The 20,779-nt window shown below is 43.6% G+C and overlaps 1 protein-coding gene across 2 annotated transcripts in view; it reads left to right on the top strand.

Moving 5' to 3' along the window:
* The first annotated feature begins 8 nt into the window (after window positions 1–8).
* Window positions 9–20,779, top strand: part of Ces1e (carboxylesterase 1E) — a 29,629-nt gene continuing 8,858 nt past the window's right edge. Inside the window, 10 exon segments of one of the 2 annotated variants that reach the window (NM_031565.3) lie at window positions 68–310; window positions 4,314–4,518; window positions 6,689–6,833; window positions 9,504–9,637; window positions 11,271–11,424; window positions 14,369–14,473; window positions 15,187–15,291; window positions 17,296–17,334; window positions 19,159–19,299; window positions 20,684–20,764. In NM_031565.3, coding sequence (NP_113753.2) covers window positions 259–310; window positions 4,314–4,518; window positions 6,689–6,833; window positions 9,504–9,637; window positions 11,271–11,424; window positions 14,369–14,473; window positions 15,187–15,291; window positions 17,296–17,334; window positions 19,159–19,299; window positions 20,684–20,764 — 1,161 coding nt within the window. In that variant the 5' untranslated portion in view covers window positions 68–258. 2 annotated transcript variants of the gene reach the window in all.

Below are 20,779 nucleotides of genomic sequence, written 5' to 3' on the forward strand. Positions count from 1 at the left end.
GGACTCCTGCAATCTAAGTGTAGAGTCCAAACAATTTAGATAAAGCAGAGTAAACTCTGGGTGGGGATGGCTTAGTGAACTCCTGAAAAGCCCCGTAGGACTCTTTGGAATAGAAGGATTGTTCTTTTCTGGTAGCATACAATCGATTGAGAGGAATTTGCTAGTAATCTCCAGGAGTGCGGCAGGATCCAGGATCCGTGTGGTCCCCTTGTCATAGGCTGGAGATCTCGCTGTCCCCCAAGCCTGTAGCCTTCTATCATGTGCCTCTATGCTCTGATCCTGGTGTTTCTTGCAGCATTCACAGCAGGGGGTAAGTTTTTATGGAATACAAATGTCCCGGTGGTGGGGGGTCACATTTCAAAAGCTAATAGTGGGTAGAGTTGGGCAAAAGTGACAAACGTTTAAAGCTGTTGTGAGCTTTGATCCATAGCAGTTTTTACTGTTTAAACAAATATCCCAGACCAGCTATTGGAGTGAGTGGACATGCTGCGTCAGAGAAAAACAAACGCTGGGACTTAAGATCACATGGCAGGTACAGAAGGGCAATGAGCTAGTCACATGTGTCACACAGGGGATTAGGAAAGCCCCTTACTAACTTAACTGCTCCTTTACTGCTCCTTTACATTTTGCCTGATCATGGAGGGAAGCTTGGTAGAAAGTTCAGAATCACAGCCAAATACTTCCAAACCACTTGTCTTCAGGCAAAGTACTCAGCGTGGTGATCTTGTGTCTTCCTCTCTCTACAGAAGTGGTGACAATACCCTCCCCATTGGGTCACTGTGAGGATGCCTTCGGTGGCTCTTTCTATAGTATTTAGGGTGGGTTTAGGTGAGAAGAGGTGAGGGAAGGGGGTAGATAAATGAGAGTGCTTCTGGATTTGATGTATTCCAGGATCCACAGTCCCCACAGAAAAGTAACATAGGCCAACACATCAGATGAGCAATTTAAATTCATGGTTAATACAAGATTACATATTGGGCCTCAGTGTTTATCTGTGAGGAGTTGAGATCCATAGGGCTGTACACACTGCAAACACCCACTTATCCTATCTATGACTCCTGGATCCAGAGCTGGCGTTCATCTATAAGAACACTGATAGCTTAGAACCTGCTTCAATTTTATCGTCTCAGCTAGGAGCTGAGAGCAAAGCAGAGAAGGGTTTAGAATGGAGGTTTTTTGTTTGGTTGGTTTTGCTTTGTTGTTGTTTTTTTTCTGCTGGTCATTCTATTTCCATTGTGGGGTGTATGTGTGTGTGTGTGTGTGTGTGTGTGTGTGTGTGTGTGTGTGTGTGTGTGTGTGTGAGAGAGAGAGAGAAAGAGAGAGAGAGAGAGAGAGAGAGCGCTGTTTACAAGCTCATGTTCTTGTGATAAGTGGGATCATTTGGGATTCCCTGGTAAATCTTGGAGAAATACCTTAAAGGAACCGAAAAGAACCTCTAGCACACGGCTGATTGCTCACGATGTTGATGTGTGCACATTACACACAATGTAAGTGGCGACTGCTATACCTGGCCTTGTTCATAACTCCCACCTGAGCCAAACACTTCTTATTCTGAGAAGTCTGGTTTCTACCCACTCTATCTCAGCGGGAGGTGGGTATTGGTCCGATGGAGGCTATGTCTAAATCTGCTCAGACGTTGCTCCCTTCACTTCTTCAAAACACTTGGCATCTTCTGCAACCTATACCCTTATCCCAGTCCTTCTGCAAGGCTGTGCCCTTATTCTGATGCCCTACGGTAGACATTCTTACCCTTAGCTGTGGCTGTCCCTGCATTCTTGCTTGCAGAGCTTTTATCGCTTCACGGTAGCACCGGCAGAGTGGTAGCACGCATCCCTGCCATATACACTGAACTTCAATCGCCTCTTATCATCTTTACCAGCCTTACAGCATCATCCTAGTACCTCTCACCAGTTTCTCAGTAGGATCTGCCTCTCACTGAGCCAGGTTTTTTTTTTTTTTAACTTGGGTATTTCTTATTTACATTTCGAATGTTGTTCCCTTTCCCGGTTTCCGGGCAAACAGGTTTTTTTTTTTTTTTAAGGCAAAAATTGCTATTCTTCTTCCCCCCATCTTTATTAAATTGGGTATTTCTTATTTACATTTCAATTGTTATTCCCTTTCCCGGTTTCCAGGCCAACATCCCCCTAGCCCCTCCCCCTCCCCTTCTATATGGGTGTTCCCCTCCCCATCCTCCCTCCATTACCGCCCTCCCCCCAACAATCACGTTCACTGGGGGTTCAGTCTTGGCAGGACCAAGGGCTTCCCCTTCCACTGGTGCTCTTACTAGGATATTCATTGCTACCTATGAGGTCAGAGTCCAGGGTCAGTCCATGTACAGTCTTTAGGTAGTGGCTTAGTCCCTGGAAGCTCTGGTTGGCTGGCATTGTTGTACATATGGGGTCTCGAGCCCCTTCAAGCTGAGCCAGGTTTAAATCCTGACACCAAATCCTCTTTCTTGCCTCGACATCGAGGAGGGATCAGTTCTTCCTTTCTCATTCATATCTTCATATTAATTTATGGCATTCTCCTCCTAGTTATAAAAAGTAGACGGTGTCTAGCAGAAAGCAACTCACATTGTCACCATCCACAGACTTCCTAACATACAAGTTTTCCAGAAAGCGTCTCTCTCAATGCCTTGATAATAACTAACAAGAAGAAAGGAGGGAAGCATCGTGTTTGCTTTAGTCACACGAAGCATGGTTACAGCTCGCAACCTGCTTTTCATAAAGATTTTCCCAGTGTTAATGGCTGTTCTTCTTTATATAAATATATTTTAGACTTATCATGGGGCTTTGTCCTGATAACCCTAATAATCATAAGTAAAATAAAAGTCAGCAAAGCATAATCTGAGGATATATAACTTTCTTCCAAAAATTAACTTAATATTTTATACTAATTAGCAAGAAATAACAGTAGGAATCACATTTTTTTTTCAATAATTAACTTGTAGATACCTTGCATCCCAGACCCTGTTTTGTTCACTGTTTTCAGTACAGAGTGTTCAATAAAGTGGGTTATTCTTCCGTTAGGTGGAAGCCGGGAGTCATTTTCTATTATGTCACACTTGCAGAAGGAAGTATGCTTTCCTTATGAATATGGGAGCAGTTGTAAGAGTGATAGAAAAGGAATCACCAATAAGGGTGCTCTGAGGCATTGAGGTAGTTGACCATGTGAGTGCAGCCATGGGTGATCATGAGGAGGTGTGCACAAGTGCCCCTGTCTCTTGAAGGAAGATCGGGCTGATTTCCTCAGATCCCATAATACACAGAAGTAGGACAGATCAAAGGAGCAGAGCAATGAAAAATGATTGTCTCCTGTGTAAGAATGAGGTATATGGAAGTACATAGAATATATAGAAGTATATATAGAAATAGTGGAATCCATAAAAGGCTCTACTCTGGATCACCCAACTCAGAGCCAATGGGGGAATATCCTAGAACTTAGGTTCCTACACTGCAATTGTTCAGACTTTGTGTTTGTCCACTGACCGAGACCAAAGACCTCCTACGCAGGCACCTTCTCACTCCTGAGTAGCCATTAACAGCTACAGGCTCTGTCTGGCTTGGTGGTGCGCAGCTCAGCCATCCCAACAGACCATCTGTTCTACTCTGTGTGCTGCTGCTGTTCTGCATGCTCTGCACCTCCCCCGCTCACTTCTGCATCTGCGAGAAGCAGAAGTTCTTTTGAGACAAAAAAAATCAGAAGTGTTCATTCTAGGATACATATTTCAACTCAGCATTAGGCCAAGTATCTCTATGGTCCTGTCCTATAAGATCAGACTCCTGAGAGAGGAGAGATACCTCGTACATCCTTTTGTCTACCATGAGGCTCAGCCCTGGGATCTGCTATTTTTCTTTTTAAAGACAAGATCTAATTGTATAGCTATGGCTGTCCTGGAACTCTCTGGGTAGACTAGGCTAGCCTGGAACTCACAGACATATGTCTGCCTCTGCCTCTGTGCCTTGAGTGTTTGAATTAAATATATGTGCACATTTGATGGGACAGTACCAAGTCCTTAATGGGTACATGTTTCCAGAGACTTTTGAAGATTATACTCTACTCGGGGTCACAAACATTACTATCAGCCACCCCTCTTTGCTTAATCCATTTCATGGGCAATTCCAATTTGTCCATTCCATCAGCCCTCCAAAACAAGGACTGTTTTCTTCAACATTATCTTATGTTGAGAACATAATGAGACTTACGGGACTGTGGCAGTTAATCAAGACATCCCTCAGACAAAGGGAGACCTATTAGAAATCCTGATCTGAGTTTTTCTCCCTAATGTGCTCTCTTTTTCTCTTGACCATCAGGACACCCATCGTCACCACCCGTAGTGGACACCCTGCAAGGCAAAGTCCTCGGGAAGTACGTCAGCTTAGGAGGATTCACACAGCCTGTGGCCGTCTTCCTGGGAGTCCCCTTTGCCAAGCCCCCTCTCGGATCTCTGAGGTTTGCTCCACCACAGCCTGCAGAGCCCTGGAGCTTCGTAAAGAACACCACCTCCTACCCTCCTATGTAAGTCACAAGAGTGGACCTGTACCTCTTTTGGAGGAAACCTGCCTCACAATGACATAGGAAGGGCTCAACACTGTCCTCTAACTGGCTTCTACTTTGTTCTGAAATCAGTAACATTATGGAGGACTTCTGCCTCCCCAAGTCCCCGCTCTGCTTTTCAGAGGGTCTTTTTCTCTGAGTGCCTACAGAATGTTTTTTCACCCCTAACAAAAGCCTTTCAACTCCCAGAAATAAAAGAACATTATGGACACTTGAAACACTTAAAACTGCCTAGCCTCCTAGAATCCTTTCTTCATAGTGTACTACTTGAACTCCCACTACTTTATATGTTTTTGTTGTTTATTTAATGAGTGCTTACTACAGAAAAGTTAGGAAATACAAGATGTGAAGCCGAGGAATGTGACTCAACACAGGTTACTACTCAGAAACAGCTGTCACTGCCATCAACATATTTCCCGTCTCTTGTCTGTCACAGGCCTCTATCACTCTGATGAATGCCTCTCTCGCTGACCAGTATGCTGGCAGCCTCAGTCACCCTCTGCCACTGACTCTCAGATTGTTGCTTTTAATCGCCTTAATTCCAGCATCACACTGCATTATATGCACCGAGTCTTTAACATATGATCAGGATGAACTGTTGGAACTACTCCACATATTCATGAATACATTAGGATAAGTCCCACGAAATAGAATTATTGAACCTAAACAATGAACCTATTCTTAAATTTTCTCCAGAGCTTCTCCATTAAGAAACCATGCCCAAACATTAATTAGACTTACTGAAATATTTTTATTCTGCCTTTGGGGAAACAAATAATACATAATGATCATGGCAATAATAAATGTAATGTCAATCTTGATTTTTGTGGTGAAATCCTCATGAACTTAATGGATTCCTCTTTTGACATTTGAGTCATTGCTTTTAAGAGTATTACACTCTTTCCCTTGATGATGTAAGAAAAGTTCTCAGAATGAAATGTGGAACCATTTCTACTGATTCATTTCTGTGCGTGACATGCATTTCTGTGTCATCCTGACATCTGAGGATCTTTGCAGCTCCTTCTACAAGAAAATAATGCTTGGCTCCTGGGATCTGGGAATATTTCTTGTAAGGTACTGAGAATATCAGAACTGCCCCACATGAGCATATCTCAAGGTGGTGAGATATTTAATCAGGTCTCTGACCACCCTGTGCCTTGTCTTCTCATCTATGAAATGCAGACGAAGGTGGAGCTCACTGAAGAACTTAACCTATATGTGTGCGCATACAATGCAAATCAGTCTTCCTCACTGGAAGACATCAGTAACATTACCCACTCTAATCTCGAATGGCCTTTGGAATCTTTTATGAGAGCAACAATGGTTACTTCAATAATTGATAAGAGAATCCTAGCAGGCCAGGGTTGGTTGCAAAGCTCTTGGACATAGCTATCTCCTTATTGAGACCTGGCAGATTGGGATCTAGGTCAGGAAATAAGGTGACCCAGTTTATCAGTGGGTGAAGCTGAATTGGAAAGCAGTTCTCTTGGGTTACTGATGAAATGTCTGCTGGTTAAGAGCATTTCTGTGGTGATGGTGGTCCCCCCAGAACTAGACCATGTTCACCTGGTAGAGAATCTCAGTCAGCGATATATTTAGCTCACTGGACAAAGCTCAGCAGAACATGGGGTCCTGTCTAGGCAGTACAAGTAGTGTCATCTTCATGGGCAAACCAATATAAGCGCCTACGTTCTTCTTGGCCAGAGAAGATAGAAGACTCTGGAGAGGGAGACACAGTAAGTTCTCCACTTGCTGTAGAACAAGGAGACTGAAGCTTCAGGATGCAGTTCCCATGGCCTCCATTCCAGTGTCCCCAGGGGATGATAGCAACTTAAAGAATTATATCTCCCGGGCTGGAGAGATGGCTCAGCGGTTAAGAGCACTGGCTGCTCTTCCAGAGGTCCTGAATTTGAATCCCAGCAACCACATGGTGGCTCACAACCATCTGTTATGAAATCTGATGCCCTCTTCTGGTGTGTCTGAAGATAGCGACAGTGTACTTACATACATGAAATAAAAAAATAAGTTAAAAAAAAAAGATTCTATCTCCCAGCACACAGTTGATGCCAGGTAATGTTTCCAGTTTGCATCTGGTAGAATAGAACCGTGGGTGCTCTCTCTCCTCTCACAGGTGCTCCCAAGACCCCGTGGCAGGGCAAATAGTCAATGACCTTCTAACTAACCGGGAAGAGAACATTTCTCTCCAGTTTTCTGAAGACTGTCTCTACCTAAATATTTACACGCCTGCTGACTTGACAAAACGTGATAGACTGCCGGTAAGTTATGGAACTGTTCTAGCCTTCTGAGTTTCACCATGTGGCTCCTCCGTACAAACAGAAGGGCCTAAAACAACTCGAGCCATGGGCACCACAGCAATGAACCAATACAGAGACCCAGAGCTTCCCTCCACCATACAAGACATTTTCCCTTGATTTTCCCCAGGAGCCTCAGGCAATGGTACTTGCCTTCTGTGTTCCCTAAAATCTGGGAATGTTGTTGTGATGTAGCCTTCATTCCCTGAGTCTCCAAAGCAGTACTACATAGTAGCTTCTTTAACCCCCTGTGACTTTGTTTCCTCATGTGTGAAGCTGGTGTTTAGAGGTGATGGCCTCACAGATAAAATCTAATTCTTCCCTGATTTTTCTCACACAAATAGAAGGCAAACTGGTCACCTATGGTTATTTGCTGGTCATCCTTGGCCCGAGGAATTGTGTGTCAGTACAAAGAACTGCTTGCTTCTGAGAGCATTCGTGGTAGTAGCCCACAGCTAGGGGCAGATATCCTGCTGGGTTGCAGATGTTGAGAATGCTCCTGGAACTGGAGTTATTAGCCCTATGATGACACAGGTTATAGACCATTGCATTTTGCTACTGCTGATGCTTCTGCTGAAGTTGCTAATGTCACAGTTATAGAAGGCAGGGGCTTCTTCCCCAGAGAGTAGCTTCTGGGCTACACTCCATTCTCTGGGTAGGGACTATCATTGTACCTTCCAATTTAGTTAGCTGTTAGGATTCCCCGGCACGTCAAGCATTACAGATGTGAGGCTTGTATATCAGGATTCCCCAGGTCCTGATAGCAGCTATTGCTACTGTCCCATTCAGGAACAAGAGTTGCTGAAGCCTGGGGTCCATAATACCCAGCAGCTCTCTTAAACTCTTATAGAAGACAAGACCTGTAGCATCTCTTCTTTGACTTCTGTAGTCCTATTTGTCCACAAGCCTTAGCTGTCCACTCTCTCCTCTTGATTTCTCCATTTACCCTGTGTCTGTCCTCACTATTCTCAGGGACATTTCACCTGCCTCTCTCTGCTATAGTCACATTTGAGGCTGCTATGTCTAGGGTGGTATCTACCATTGCATTTTGCTACTACCGATGCTTCTGCTGAGGTTGCTAATGTCGCAACCCCTGCCGGCTCTGTTACTGCTGTGCTTCTAATGCTGCTGTCAACTCTGCCATTCTTCTGACAGACCTGTGTTGTCCCCAACTGTCCTGATGCATGCCGCTGGCCCTGTAATAGCTGCAGGGTGTTCCCCCTGGCTCTGAAGCTTTCCTTTTCTCTGTCACTGATTCCTCTCCTTTCTTCTGATCACTACCTGAGCCTACTGGACAAATAGGAGATATCAAGATAGATCAGAGGGTCATCTGCATCAGAAAAAAAGACTAGCCAAGAAGAGTCCACTCTAGAGAAGCCTTTGGCTCACATGTGCAACTTCAGCACTGAAGAGACTGAGGCAGAAGCATTTGAGCAACTTTGATGTCAGCATGGGCTACATAGCAACTATGGGTCCAGTTATGCTTACTCTGTCTTTAAAAAACAAAGTCTTACCTGAGAGGAAGAGAGGGGTGGGGAGAGAGAGAGGTAAGAAAGAAAGAAAGAAAGAAAGAAAGAAAGAAAGAAAGAAAGAAAGAAAGGAGGGAGGGAGGGAGGGAGGGAAGGAAGGAAGGGAAAGGAAAGGAAGGAAAGAAGGAAAGAAAGGAAGGAAGAAAGAAAGAAAGAAAGAAGGGAGGGAGGGAGGGAGGGAAGGAAGGAAGGAAGAAAGAAAGAAAGAAAGAAAGAAAGAAAGAAAGAAAGAGAGAGAAAGAGAGAAAGAAAGAGAAAGAAAAGAGGAGGAAGAAGTGGAGAGAGGGAGGAGGAGGAGAGAGGAGGAAGAGGAGGAGGAAGAGGAAGAGGAGGAGGAAGAGGAGGAGGAAGAGGAGGAGGAAGAGGAGGAGGAAGAGGAGGAGGAAGAGGAGGAAGAGGAGGAAGAGGAGGAGGAGGAGGAGAGAGAAGAGGAGGAAGAGGAGGAGGAGGAGGAGCGAGAAGAGGAGGAAGAGGAGGAGGAGGAGAGAGAAGAGGAGGAAGAGGAGGAGGAGGAGAGAGAAGAGGAGGAAGAGGAGGAAGAGGAGGAGGAGGAAGAGGAGGAAGAGGAGGAAGAGGAGGAGGAGGAAGAGGAGGAAGAGGAGGAGGAGGAAGAGGAGGAAGAGAAAAGGCCTTTTACTGGGTCTACTCTAGAGGCTCAGGGTGGGACTACGGGAATTTCCTCACTGGATCACTTGTTCCTTCATCCTGCTGTTGTACTCAGCATCACCATATGCACAGTCAGACACGGAGTCTGAGAAAGATGAAGACGAGCCATTGACATGAAGCCCAGGCATGAGGAGAGTAGAGTGTTGGGGTGAGCATGACAACGTTGGCCTCAGATGTTCCTGTGATGATGTTTTGTTTAAGGAGGCCTGTACAGACAGGATTCATAGTCTTTGAAGAAAGGAAGAAACAATGGCGAAGACGACATTCTAGGCCCCAGCAATGGGTAGGAAAGTTTGCCTGCTGTAGCCTTGTTCAGTACTAGCCCTGCTTCAGTGAGGCCATACTTGAGTCAGCTTAGATTTACGTAACCAAACAGTACAACTTCTATGGTCCTTCTGAGGAGCTTTCTGGTAATCTGTGTTGTTGCTTCCTTCTCCAGGTGATGGTGTGGATCCATGGAGGTGGACTAGTGTTAGGTGGGGCATCCACCTATGATGGACTAGCCCTGTCTACTCATGAAAATGTGGTGGTAGTGGTCATTCAATACCGTCTGGGTATTTGGGGATTCTTCAGGTAGTTTGAACTCTTATTAGTCTATTTGTTTTCTCATTATATATCAAAATACCAGATCAATACTTATGATATTTATAAGGAAACTATTTATTGAGTTAAGAATTTCAGAGGCTGATCATCCAAGATACATTTTTTTCCTTCTGTTTGGAGTCTGGTGTGGGCTCTTATATTGAGATCAACCTGTTAGAGGGACAAAAATGGAATCTTCAGTTTGCAGAAGAGATCACATAGGAGACACAAAGCTGGAGGGAGAAACTGAGGAAGCCTTGCAGTTTTTATTCCTGGCTCACTAGGAAACTAACCCTGGTGCTATAATCTCACCAAGGGCAGTACTCTTGTACCCCATCATTCTTTCACATGAGCACATCCCAATGTAACAGCTGCCAGATCAAAGATGCCAGGACTCAGTTCTAGTGATGGCAAGCATCTATAGACCTCTGCCAGGCTCCTTCAGAACGCATCCTGCTCTTCCACTAGCGGATCTCGCTTATCCATTAATTCTCTACTTCTTTGCACTTCTTCTAAGCAGATTTATGAGTTGTTCCTTTTATGGTTCAAGGCATAGATAATAGCTGTCTCTAGACCACCTTTTGCAGAGTGGGCACATTGTTGTAGGAGGTGGATTGAGTTACGCCATGCTTCTGCTGTTCTGAGCAGAGGGAAAAGAACAGAACCTTCCTCCTTTTCCTGCATCTCACTGTTGGTACTGGCTATGCCACCTCCTGATTGCTTGATGTAGAAGCCTAGAGGGCATTTTGGACTCCACTATTCAATATCTAACCAATGAGCAAGTCCTTTTGGCTCCACCTTCAAAACAAACTGACCGCATCTACTTTTATCATCTACTCCCTGCTTCCACACTGATAAAAATCTTACAGTTTAGGACTGGATTATTGTTATAACCAGCAGCTTTTATAAACCCGTTACTTCTAAGGCATGAATTTTCTACAGAGTAGTCAGAATGCTATAAGAGATAGGGGCTGAATCAAATATGCTTCTTCAAATGGTTTCCACACATGTGTGGAATCCCTTGCCAGAGAGAGCCTGTGTCTGCTGTTAGATACACTCGGATGTTTGTTTCCATGGCTCCAGTGTTTTGTAACTGCTACTTTTATGACAAGCAGTAACATCTTATGATATTCATAAGCCTACCTGCTCATTATACTCGAGTCTCTATTAAACAGCTAGCACTGCTCCCAAGAGGCCTTTCTTGGTCCTGCAGTCTGAAGTACCACCCCCCACACACACACCCACACACACTGCCCCCATCCCTACATCTTTAATAAGCTGGTTTTATTTTTATTTTCAAAGAACTTTCATTACTTGATACTAAAACTTCTTCCCACTCATTTATTATTCTTTGCAGTGTGAACTGACTACACTCTCAGAAGTTGGAGATTTTTGACTGTCTTGTTTCTAGAGGAGCACTAACTAGCTCTTAGGCTATCTTCACAGTTCACAGTTCCTGGAAGATAAGTGTTAAGTCCCAGAGAGCACATTGCTAGAGACGAGAGGCAGGTGAAGCCATGTATTAGGAATGTAGAGCACAGCTTACTTCACTAAGAGCCCCAGCCTACTGCTAGCTCTGAGAGTCCAGCCATGCCATATCTAATTTCACCCTGCTTTCATTCAGCACAGGGGATGAACACAGCCGGGGCAACTGGGGTCACTTGGACCAGGTGGCTGCACTGCACTGGGTCCAGGACAACATTGACAACTTTGGAGGGGACCCAGGCTCTGTGACCATCTTTGGAGAGTCAGCAGGAGGTGAAAGTGTCTCTGTTCTTGTAAGTGTCCCTGGCACCAGACCTTATTTAGGTGTGATATCTTCTGATAGAATCCCTTGGAGACGAGACACACCCCAGCCATGGGAACTTCGCTTTCAATACCTAGATTCAGGTTGAAACTTTCATTGCTCAGCAATACACAGTGGAAGATTAAAAACTTCCTTGACTTTTTTTTCTCCATGTTTATTAAATTGTTTGTTTCTTATTTACATTTCGAATGTTATTCCCTTTCCCAGTTTCCAGGCCAACATCCCCTTAGCCCCTCCCTCTCCCCTTCTCTATGGGTGTTCCCCTCCCCATCCTTCCCCCATTACCGCCCTCCTCTCAACAATACATTCACTGGGGGTCCAGCCTTGGCAGGACCAAGGGCTTCCCCTTCCACTGGTGCCCTTACTAGGTTATTCATTGCTACCTATGAGGTCAGAGTCCAGGGTCAGTCCATGTATAGTCTTTATGTAGTGGCTTAGTCCCTGGAAGCTCTGGTTTGTTGGTATTGTTGTTCATATGGGGTCTCAAGCTCCTCCAAGCTCTTTCAGTCCTTTCTCTGAATCCTTCAACGGGGGTCCGGTTCTCAGTTCAGTGGTTTGCTGCTGGCATTCACCTCTGTATTTGCTATATTCTGGCTGTGTCTCTCAGGAGAGATCTACATCCGGTTCCTGTCAACCTGCACTTCTTTGCTTCATCCATCTTATCTAGTTTGGCTTCCTTGACTTCTAAGAGGCACTTTTATGCCCCAGAATAAAAAGCAACTGCTATATATTATTTCTCTTCTCAATTAGTTGAGTTCTTTTTCTCTTTGCTCGTTGTGTTAACATATAATTCATTTTGGAAGAGGGGAGAGAAGTGTTGAAATAAGTTGCAGATTGTAAAGGGGAAGGGTGTAAGGTAGATCAGGCATCACTGTTTCAAGCGAGACCTACACATTGAGGGAACTAGAGCTCTCAGAGCTGTCAGTGAGTCATCTTAATTGGCCTTGTGGCTCTGAAACCCCAATAAAAAGGGCAGCAGTGGGGCTGGGGATTATAGCTCAGTGGTAGAGCGCTTACCTAGGAAGCACAAGGCCCTGGGTTCGGTCCCCAGCTCCGAAAAAAAGAACCAAAAGAAAAGGGCAGCAGTGTCTGGGACTGAGGGTCTAGGGGGGAATGGAGAGATGAGTGTGAGGAAGGATGGGTAGAGGCTCAAGAGGGAGCAGTCTCAAACACACTCTGGTGATATGAGGAATCAAGTTGGGGTAGAGACAAGGAGTAGAAGACACTGTGGGAATCGATGGAAACTTCTGGGAGTCCTCAGTGACCGTCCAGCCTCCTGAGAACTGATCAGAGTGCAGACATATTACCATAATTTTCAAACTTGTGGCTGAATATTTCGAGGAAAATGGTCTTGTTTTCCTCAGAGATAAGGAAAGATGCAGATAAATCCAAGGAGGACAATTGGACATGTATTACTGTAGTGTTTTCACAGCTTTTATCCATCCCCGCATGTATCTACTATCTCTCTCCTGTAGACCTGCCTTCCATTCTCTCTCCTCTCCATTGTGGTGTATGTGTGTCCCTGGGACTCTTATTTACTTATGTTGCATAGCCTTTTCCAATTTTTGAATTTTAGCTTTATTCTGCCATGATTTTCCCTTATATAACAATTATATAGAGTTAGAGCTTCTGTCTTCCACTCTGACCCTACAGGAAACCTAAAATCTAGCTTTAGCTTTTGCAAATGGAGAACTATTTGGATACTTCAACACATGATTATTCTGGATACTTTCTCACAGATTATTTTGTTCAATAACTTAAATCGTTTAGTTCTAGGATAAAAGTCCAAGGTCTGTTTCATGCTATCCCCTTGATGAGATAACTAAATATTATTAAGAATTTCCTAATTTATACAAAAGCCATCACAGTTCATTTTCTTTTTTAGTTCCTGGGTTCCAATGTTGTTCATATGACACATTGATTTCAGGCTTACAATCTAATAACTTTAATTTCCTCCATATATTACTTACACCTGGTGATAAATTCGAATGGCTTGAAGGACAAATTTAATTAATTTTAACGTGTTTACATGCATATTGATATTATAATATGCTTAAGATGAGATTATTCAAATACTTGTTATTGATTCTACTTTTATTTCGTTGAGATCTTATTAGAAACAAGGAATAATTTCAATTTCTTAGTACTTTTTAATATTTTATTTGTGGACTGTGATATGATAGTTTTGGACAAGTTTCCATTTGCAGTTGAGAAGCTTTTGTATTCCCTATGTATAGGGTGACATATTTTGTATAAATCACTTAAGTCCAGTTGATTCATGATATATTTTAGCTCTGAGATTTCTTTGCTTATTTTTAGTTTGGAAGACGTTTCCAAATACGAGGGCTGCATATTGAAGTCCTCTGATATCCTATCCTAGGTAGCCTTTTATGTCCCTTAGTGATTGTCTTATGAAATTAAGAGGCTCCAAATGTTTGCTTTTAATTGTGGTACCTTCTAGATGAATTCTTCTTCCTTTATTAATATGTAGTGTTCCCTATCTCTTATAATTAGCATTGGTTTAAAATATACTTCATCAGCTACAAGGGTAGCTATGCCTGCCTGTTTGCGGTTACTATTTGCTTGGTAATCTGCTTTCTCTGCCTTGGTACTCTGTGTGTGAACCCCTGTCTGTTGAAATGGACTTCCTATCAGTTTTTCCTTCTTCTGACTCTCTTTGGAAGTTGTCTATGAGTGTTTCCAGAGGGCTGTCCAAATGAAGTTCAGCTACAGGATCAGGTAAAATTTGTTGCTGGCTGCCCTGTAGAGCCACCGAGGCAATCCTGCAGTGGCCAGGAGCCAGCAGAACCAAGTGGGGAAGCTTCACACTGGTCATTAAGGTGGTCCCAATGCTGGTCCCACAGAATCCCATGAGTCACTGTGAGCATAAAGACTCCTCTACTTATCTCTGACAGGTGTTGTCTCCCTTGGCCAAGAATCTCTTTCACAAGGCCATTTCCGAAAGTGGCGTGGCCCTCACTGCAGGCCTGGTCAAGAAGAACACCAGGCCCTTGGCTGAGGTAAATTCTACTCTGGGCAGTTTCTATGCCCTTTTGTCTTCTCTCCTCACAAATCTCTCTTGTTATGGGACACAGCTGACATTTTCAATTGCTTTAGCCTGTTTTGGGTCAAGCAGTGCATGTTCTGAAGTGATTTTGCATGAATCATGTTCCTTAGACACTTGACCACTGAGTACAAGTTTTGGTGTGTCAGCTGAAAACATCACATGTTATTTTTCTTCATATAAAAGATACAATTCATATGTGGGTGGCAAAAGACACTTGGCCAGAGCATGGAGGAAATAGCTCTACACCAGAAGTAGAACTCTTGGTTCTTTTTTCTTACCAGACATGGCTTCTCTTAACACATTCACATGCACAATATTATGCCCACTTAATAAATTAGTTTTCTGTTTTAAGAGAGGGTCTCACTATGTAACCCTGGCTGCCCTAGAATTCACTCTATAGACCAGGCTGGCCTAGAACTCAGCAAGACCCACCTGCTTCTACAAATTATAAAGATGCAAATATTTAAATAGTCTGTATCAAATTCCAATAACCAACAAAGGCAACACTCTGAGGAGCTCAGAACCCACACCTACTTGTTCATATTGAGAATCTGGGGCAACCGTATACCATCAGTAGAAAGTGAGGATTGAATAGAACTCTAGGCTGTATTTACAGAGGTATAAATACTACTCTTGACCTTTGCTGTGGCCTGTGATCTGTTGAAGAAAATTGCTGTTGTATCTGGTTGTAAAAGCACAACTTCAGCTGCCATGGTTCACTGCCTTCGCCAGAAGACAGAGGAAGAGCTCTTGGAGACCACACTAAAATTGGTAGGTGAAGTTGGTTGGCCTGTCCCAGTGCTCCACAACCTTGTATTTTACCTCAGACTTCTTCACCTCATCTCTTCTGCTGTTTTGGAGAAACTATTCAGGGCATTCTTTTGCCTTTTGGCAACAGTGGCTGCCTTCTGTATTACTGAGATTGTTTCTCTCTCTTATAATGAAAAACCATCAGTGTTGTTTTTTCATTAATCAAGTTTCACTTGGCTGATGTAGAAGCTACCTAAATTATAAGTTACTACCTACTTTTTCATGTTTCCAGAGACTACTTCTACAGATTCAAAGACAATTAACTGCCTGACCATTTCTTATCTTCCATAGATCCATCCTTCCATCCAATTCATGTAAGAGAGTACATTGATCTATATAGATATATCATAACTTGTCACTTTCAATTTGCCCGCAATCTATGAATCATTCAGTCAGTATCTGTAACTTTTTACCCAATACTTTAAACAGTTGTCAATATCTTTCCAGCCCATCAACAGTTTGTATATTGCCCAATTCCATAAATCCAATGAAGATAATTTGAGGGAGCATGGTGTCAGGGTAGGAGATTCAGAATAGACTGAATAGTTTCTGTTTACCAAAATAGTTCAAAGAGAAAAACAGATATATATTAAATGGGTTAAGTATATGGCGAATACAGAGAGTGTAGCAGGAATGGTAGGACCACCACTATGTAAATGCTGGGGGCCGTGCAGCCACAAAAGCACCTCCAGCAGGAGAAGCTAATTGAGGACTGCTGCAGAAACCAAGGATTGCTGGCACAGACAATGCCAGCCAATTGGAAATTGCTGTTCAGAAGAGACACTTTCTTGGGAACAATGGAGCGCAGGTGGAGGCTATTAAAGGAGCTTGCAGCAGTGTTCAAATGAGCTTGCTGCAGCATTTTCCACTGTTTTGACTCCACACCACTTCATGTCCAACCCCCCAGGATATGTAGGGTCAGCGGCGAGTAGTCCAGGGTACTGGCAGCAAGAGAGGAGTCACATCATTACAGCTATCCAAGAGATCTTACTCAGAGGTGACATTTGAGGGCTGACTGATGCTTTTGGCAGTTGGTCATCATAAGGAACCCCACAGGACACATGTCTGAAAAACAGAAGATGTAGGGATGTGATAACTCTTCCCTTTGTAATCACACTGAACAAGGTAAATATGAAACACAGAAATGTGTGCACTAGAAAATTTCAGTGAGCATGGTTATTGGAGTTTTCAAACACAAGACTAGAGCATTCGCTTCAGGTATGCGTTGTGACTGAGCCTTCCAGTAACTAAGACCTAAGGCATTCAGGAGCAGAGAGGGCTCAGGATATAGCTATCCAGGAACTGAGATCATGCTTAGCATTTGCCATTCTCTATCCCTGCGTTGACTATTATTTCTGGCTGACTTCTCTATGCAGGGGTTTTGTTCCCTGAAAGGCTGGAAACAGCAACACTAAAGATCTATATGGCATCTCTTTGGAAGCCAATTTTCTCCAAATGTTATTAATGCATTTGGCATAAACTCTATGCTATCTTGTAGGTATTTTTGAGCTGTTACTCATATTTGGAGGTATAGCCCCATGGCACCTGTAGTTACCTAGACTTATGACATCAGAATAAGGAAGAGGCAAGTGAGGGCTGGGCAAGTATTATCTCCTGCCACTCCAGGCTGCCCCAGTCCATCTCACAATCTCCCTTCAAGTCCCCGTATGCCCCACATACAATCATATTGTGTTCACTGTTTCTGCAGAGAAACCATGGGGGGTTGTAGGAGAACACTCAGGTGGAAAGATGAAGAGAAGGACAGGTACCCATAGAAGGTGACTTTCCAGAGCTCCAATGACCCTGACTCTACCCCCCCAACACACACACATACACACAGTGCACATAGGCAGAGAACACTGTAGGAATCAGAAAGAAAAGAGCACTCACACCCTAAACCCAACTCAGAGAATCAACTTTGCACCAGGATGGCTTCCTAACACAACCTCTGTTTTATCTTCACAGAATCTTTTTTCGCTGGATTTGCACGGAGACTCCAGGCAGGTGAGGATTACCGCCTTCCGGATTAGATTCCTCTTTAGTTTTAACAGTGCTTTCCCTCCAAATGACTATGAATAAGACTTCTGTTTGTGGGGTTCTGGTTATCCCTGTGTGTGAACTGTGGAGGCCAAGAGAGGAGAAATCACTCATTCACTTGTCAGTTAGCATAGGCAGAAGGATTGTAGACTGGAATTGAACTTACCCCCAACTCTGTAGAGAGCTCTGGTCAACAACTCTGTACCCTGGGCTTATTCGTCCCTTTCTCCCCTTCTCCTGGTCTCCCCTTCTCATTCCTATTCCTCATTCCCAAAAGGAGCCTGCAGGGACAGGTTTCACTAGAATGCTCCACGATCATGTTACAGATATGCTACTAAGGGTTTTGTCAAAGGAACAGTTGATGAGCTGTTCAGGGAGTAGCCTGGACTTTCATTCTCCCATGACCTAAGAAAGTCTACCATCGCCTTCTTCTCCTGCCTTCTGCCTGTTTAATACCCAGCTAGCACCAGCTATCCTCTGTCCTCTGTGTTTAATTCTTCGTGGATCCCAGAACTTCCTTAAAGAGTAAAATGGGACTCTCTCAGTCACCTAAGAATGATTTACTAAGGACTCACTTTGTGTCTGGAGCTGATTTACCAGCTGGAACATGGCGGTGAGGTGCATATAATCTTCTGCTATTTTGGAGACTTCTCTTCTAGTAGGGGAGGCAAGTAGCAGAATAAAAAAAAGATGTAATGACATATGTTTTCTATGGATTAGAATTAAATTGGTTGGGAGGGGTGGCAGTGAGAGTTGGGAGCCAAGTGGGAGTCTGTGGAGATAGCATCCCATTTGCAGTCGAGCTTTAACTTCTTGTCTCATCATCGCTAATCACATGTATCCACCAGTGGGCTATTTACTACCACTTCTCAATGTTCGTATACTTTAACATATTCCTCTGCTTAAGATGCGCTAGAACATAGTGATGCTGATCTGTCACCTTGGGGAGAAAACCAGAGTGATAAATGGGCTTCTGCCAGGCCTGAGCTCTGGTGCCTTTGACCTTGAAGTCAGTGTTGAGGACTCAACATGACACTACACCCCAAAGAAAAAGAGAATTGACTGGCTCTCCAGGAACCATGCTGAAGAGTAGTCATGTGATACCTTTAGTGTGTAAAAAACAACAGGAAGAGATTGGAAATTAGGTAAATTAGTGGATTCATGAGACAATGCATTTAAAAGTCACAGACTTTTAAAGATTCATAGCCTTCATGATTGTGAATCTGAGCCCAGGGAAATTTATTCTTACGTTATCCATTGTTGGGGAAATGCCAAATCCTATTAATCTGGAGTTTTATTATAAATAAGTTTTACATGTTGGTTACTTGTAATAAATTTATTATATTACACACGTTTTTAAAACTGGAACCCACATATAATAGGAGGAGGACGAGAATGTTGGGAGCAGCTTCCCAGGAGCCTCGCTCAGTAAGTCTCTAGCAGCAGTGGCTCAGGAGTCACTGATGCAGAATTTGTGTCAACCTCACAAGTATTACTATCAGGAATGGAAAGAATCACCCTAAACAGTATAATCTACTACAGATGTAACTCCATATTCTACAATAATATACACTTAATTTCAGCTAAGAGCCCCTCTTCTTCCTTGTTAGCCTCCACTTACTACTGAGGTACCCGAAATCAGGCCTTAGGGGCACAGACACTCTTATCTCCTTCTTAGTACCCTAAGTCCCACAGCCCTTACCCAAGCCACAGTGTCTATTTTGTCTTCTTGCTTAGAAGATCAGAAAGGGAGATGGCTTATCCCTGACACGATATTGTTCTCTTCCTCAGAGCTATCCGTTTGTTCCCACTGTGCTTGATGGAGTGGTGCTGCCAAAGATGCCTGAGGAGATCCTGGCTGAGAAGGACTTCAACACTGTGCCCTACATCGTGGGAATCAACAAGCAAGAGTTTGGCTGGATTCTGCCAACAGTGAGCATGAACAGATCTCTTTGATAAGACCATCCCCTACCCGTTACTCCTCCAACACGTTCTTCCTGGACCTCTGCTTGTGCCTAGGGCATCTGTCTCTTGTCACACATACTTCCAGGGGGACATTTTCTGCCTGACTAACCTTTAAGCCTGGATGGTCCAGTCCTGGGAATCTTATCTCTATGAACAGCTTGTCACTCCATTAAACTTAGGTGCTCAGAATGTGCAGGCTGAGAAGGCCTACAAAAATAAGATCCAGGCAATCAGACAAACATGGGCGTCTCTAAATGGGAAAGGGCTGGAAGTTCAGAGGAGTCTGATGGGAAGCACAGCTTCCACCACGAACTTGGACACATTTGCCATAAATCTCCACATATGTTCTCATTTCATATCACTGAAAGATTCAAAGACACTCCATCATGAGTTAGAATGCCCTGTTAAAGGGAAAGAAGGGATTTTTCTTTACAAAGATAATAACAAAAGCCAGACATTAGGTTCAAGAGTAAAGCTGGTTTCATTCAGTAGTAGGGAAGCAAGAGGAAGAAGCTCAAACATGACTTGGACTCAAGTCCCAGGTATTTCAAGGCTGGAGAAGCTTGGAGAGGAACTGTGGAGTGAGTGGAGAGTCTCAATAGCTAGACATTAGATTTCTTATTCAAAACTCTTCTGCAGGAGAAACACTTTGTGACAGAAGGTCAAGATGAAGTAAGGACACCACGATGGAGAAGAATCGCCGCCCTGTGTATTTACATTTTAGAGAGGTTACTAAAAGAGGAACCATATTTATTCTCAAGCGTTTGGGCCTTTGGTTGGATGTGAGGTTGCCATAGGCAGAGAGGTGAGGCTAACTCCAAGTATTCTGTAGTCTGTCTAGAGCAGGTGTTGGTGACTGTCTACCTATACCATGTCTTAGCTAGAGATTAATTTCTGAACACAGCAAACTTCCAGCACAGTCATTGTAGAGAGGCCAGTATCTTTCTTCATGTGGCTTTCAGGTGCTAGTAGCTATGCTGGAATTAGGCCAAGTCTCTGTATAGGACTGAGACAGGCTGAGAGTTCCACAGCTCTCACTGCAGAAGGGTTTTGTAGATAGCAAAGAATGAAATGGATGGCGTTTGCTTTCTCTTTCTCACATCTGTGAGGTTTTGTTTCCTCTCTGCTTTGAGGGTCGTTGTGCCCCATGGTCTGATCAACACACATATTTAGAGTATCACATTTCATGACTAGATTTCTGTATCAGTAAATCTGTTTCCCCAATTGTTTTAAAGCTCCGAAGTAGCCATTACCAAACTAATATCTGTATTTGCTTTGCTGTAGTTTGCCTGTTTGGTCTGTGACTGATAATGACTATTTTAAAATAAATACTAACCATGTTTTTAAATAGATGATGAACTATCCACCCTCTGATATGAAATTGGACCCGATGACAGCCACATCGCTCTTGAAGAAGTCTTCTTTTCTTCTTGTAAGCACCCTGGGG

The sequence above is a fragment of the Rattus norvegicus genome, chromosome 19 (genome assembly GCF_021556685.1).
Source record: "Rattus norvegicus strain SHRSP/BbbUtx chromosome 19, alternate assembly SHRSP_T2T, whole genome shotgun sequence".
In the NCBI taxonomy this organism is placed as follows: Eukaryota; Metazoa; Chordata; class Mammalia; order Rodentia; family Muridae; genus Rattus; species Rattus norvegicus.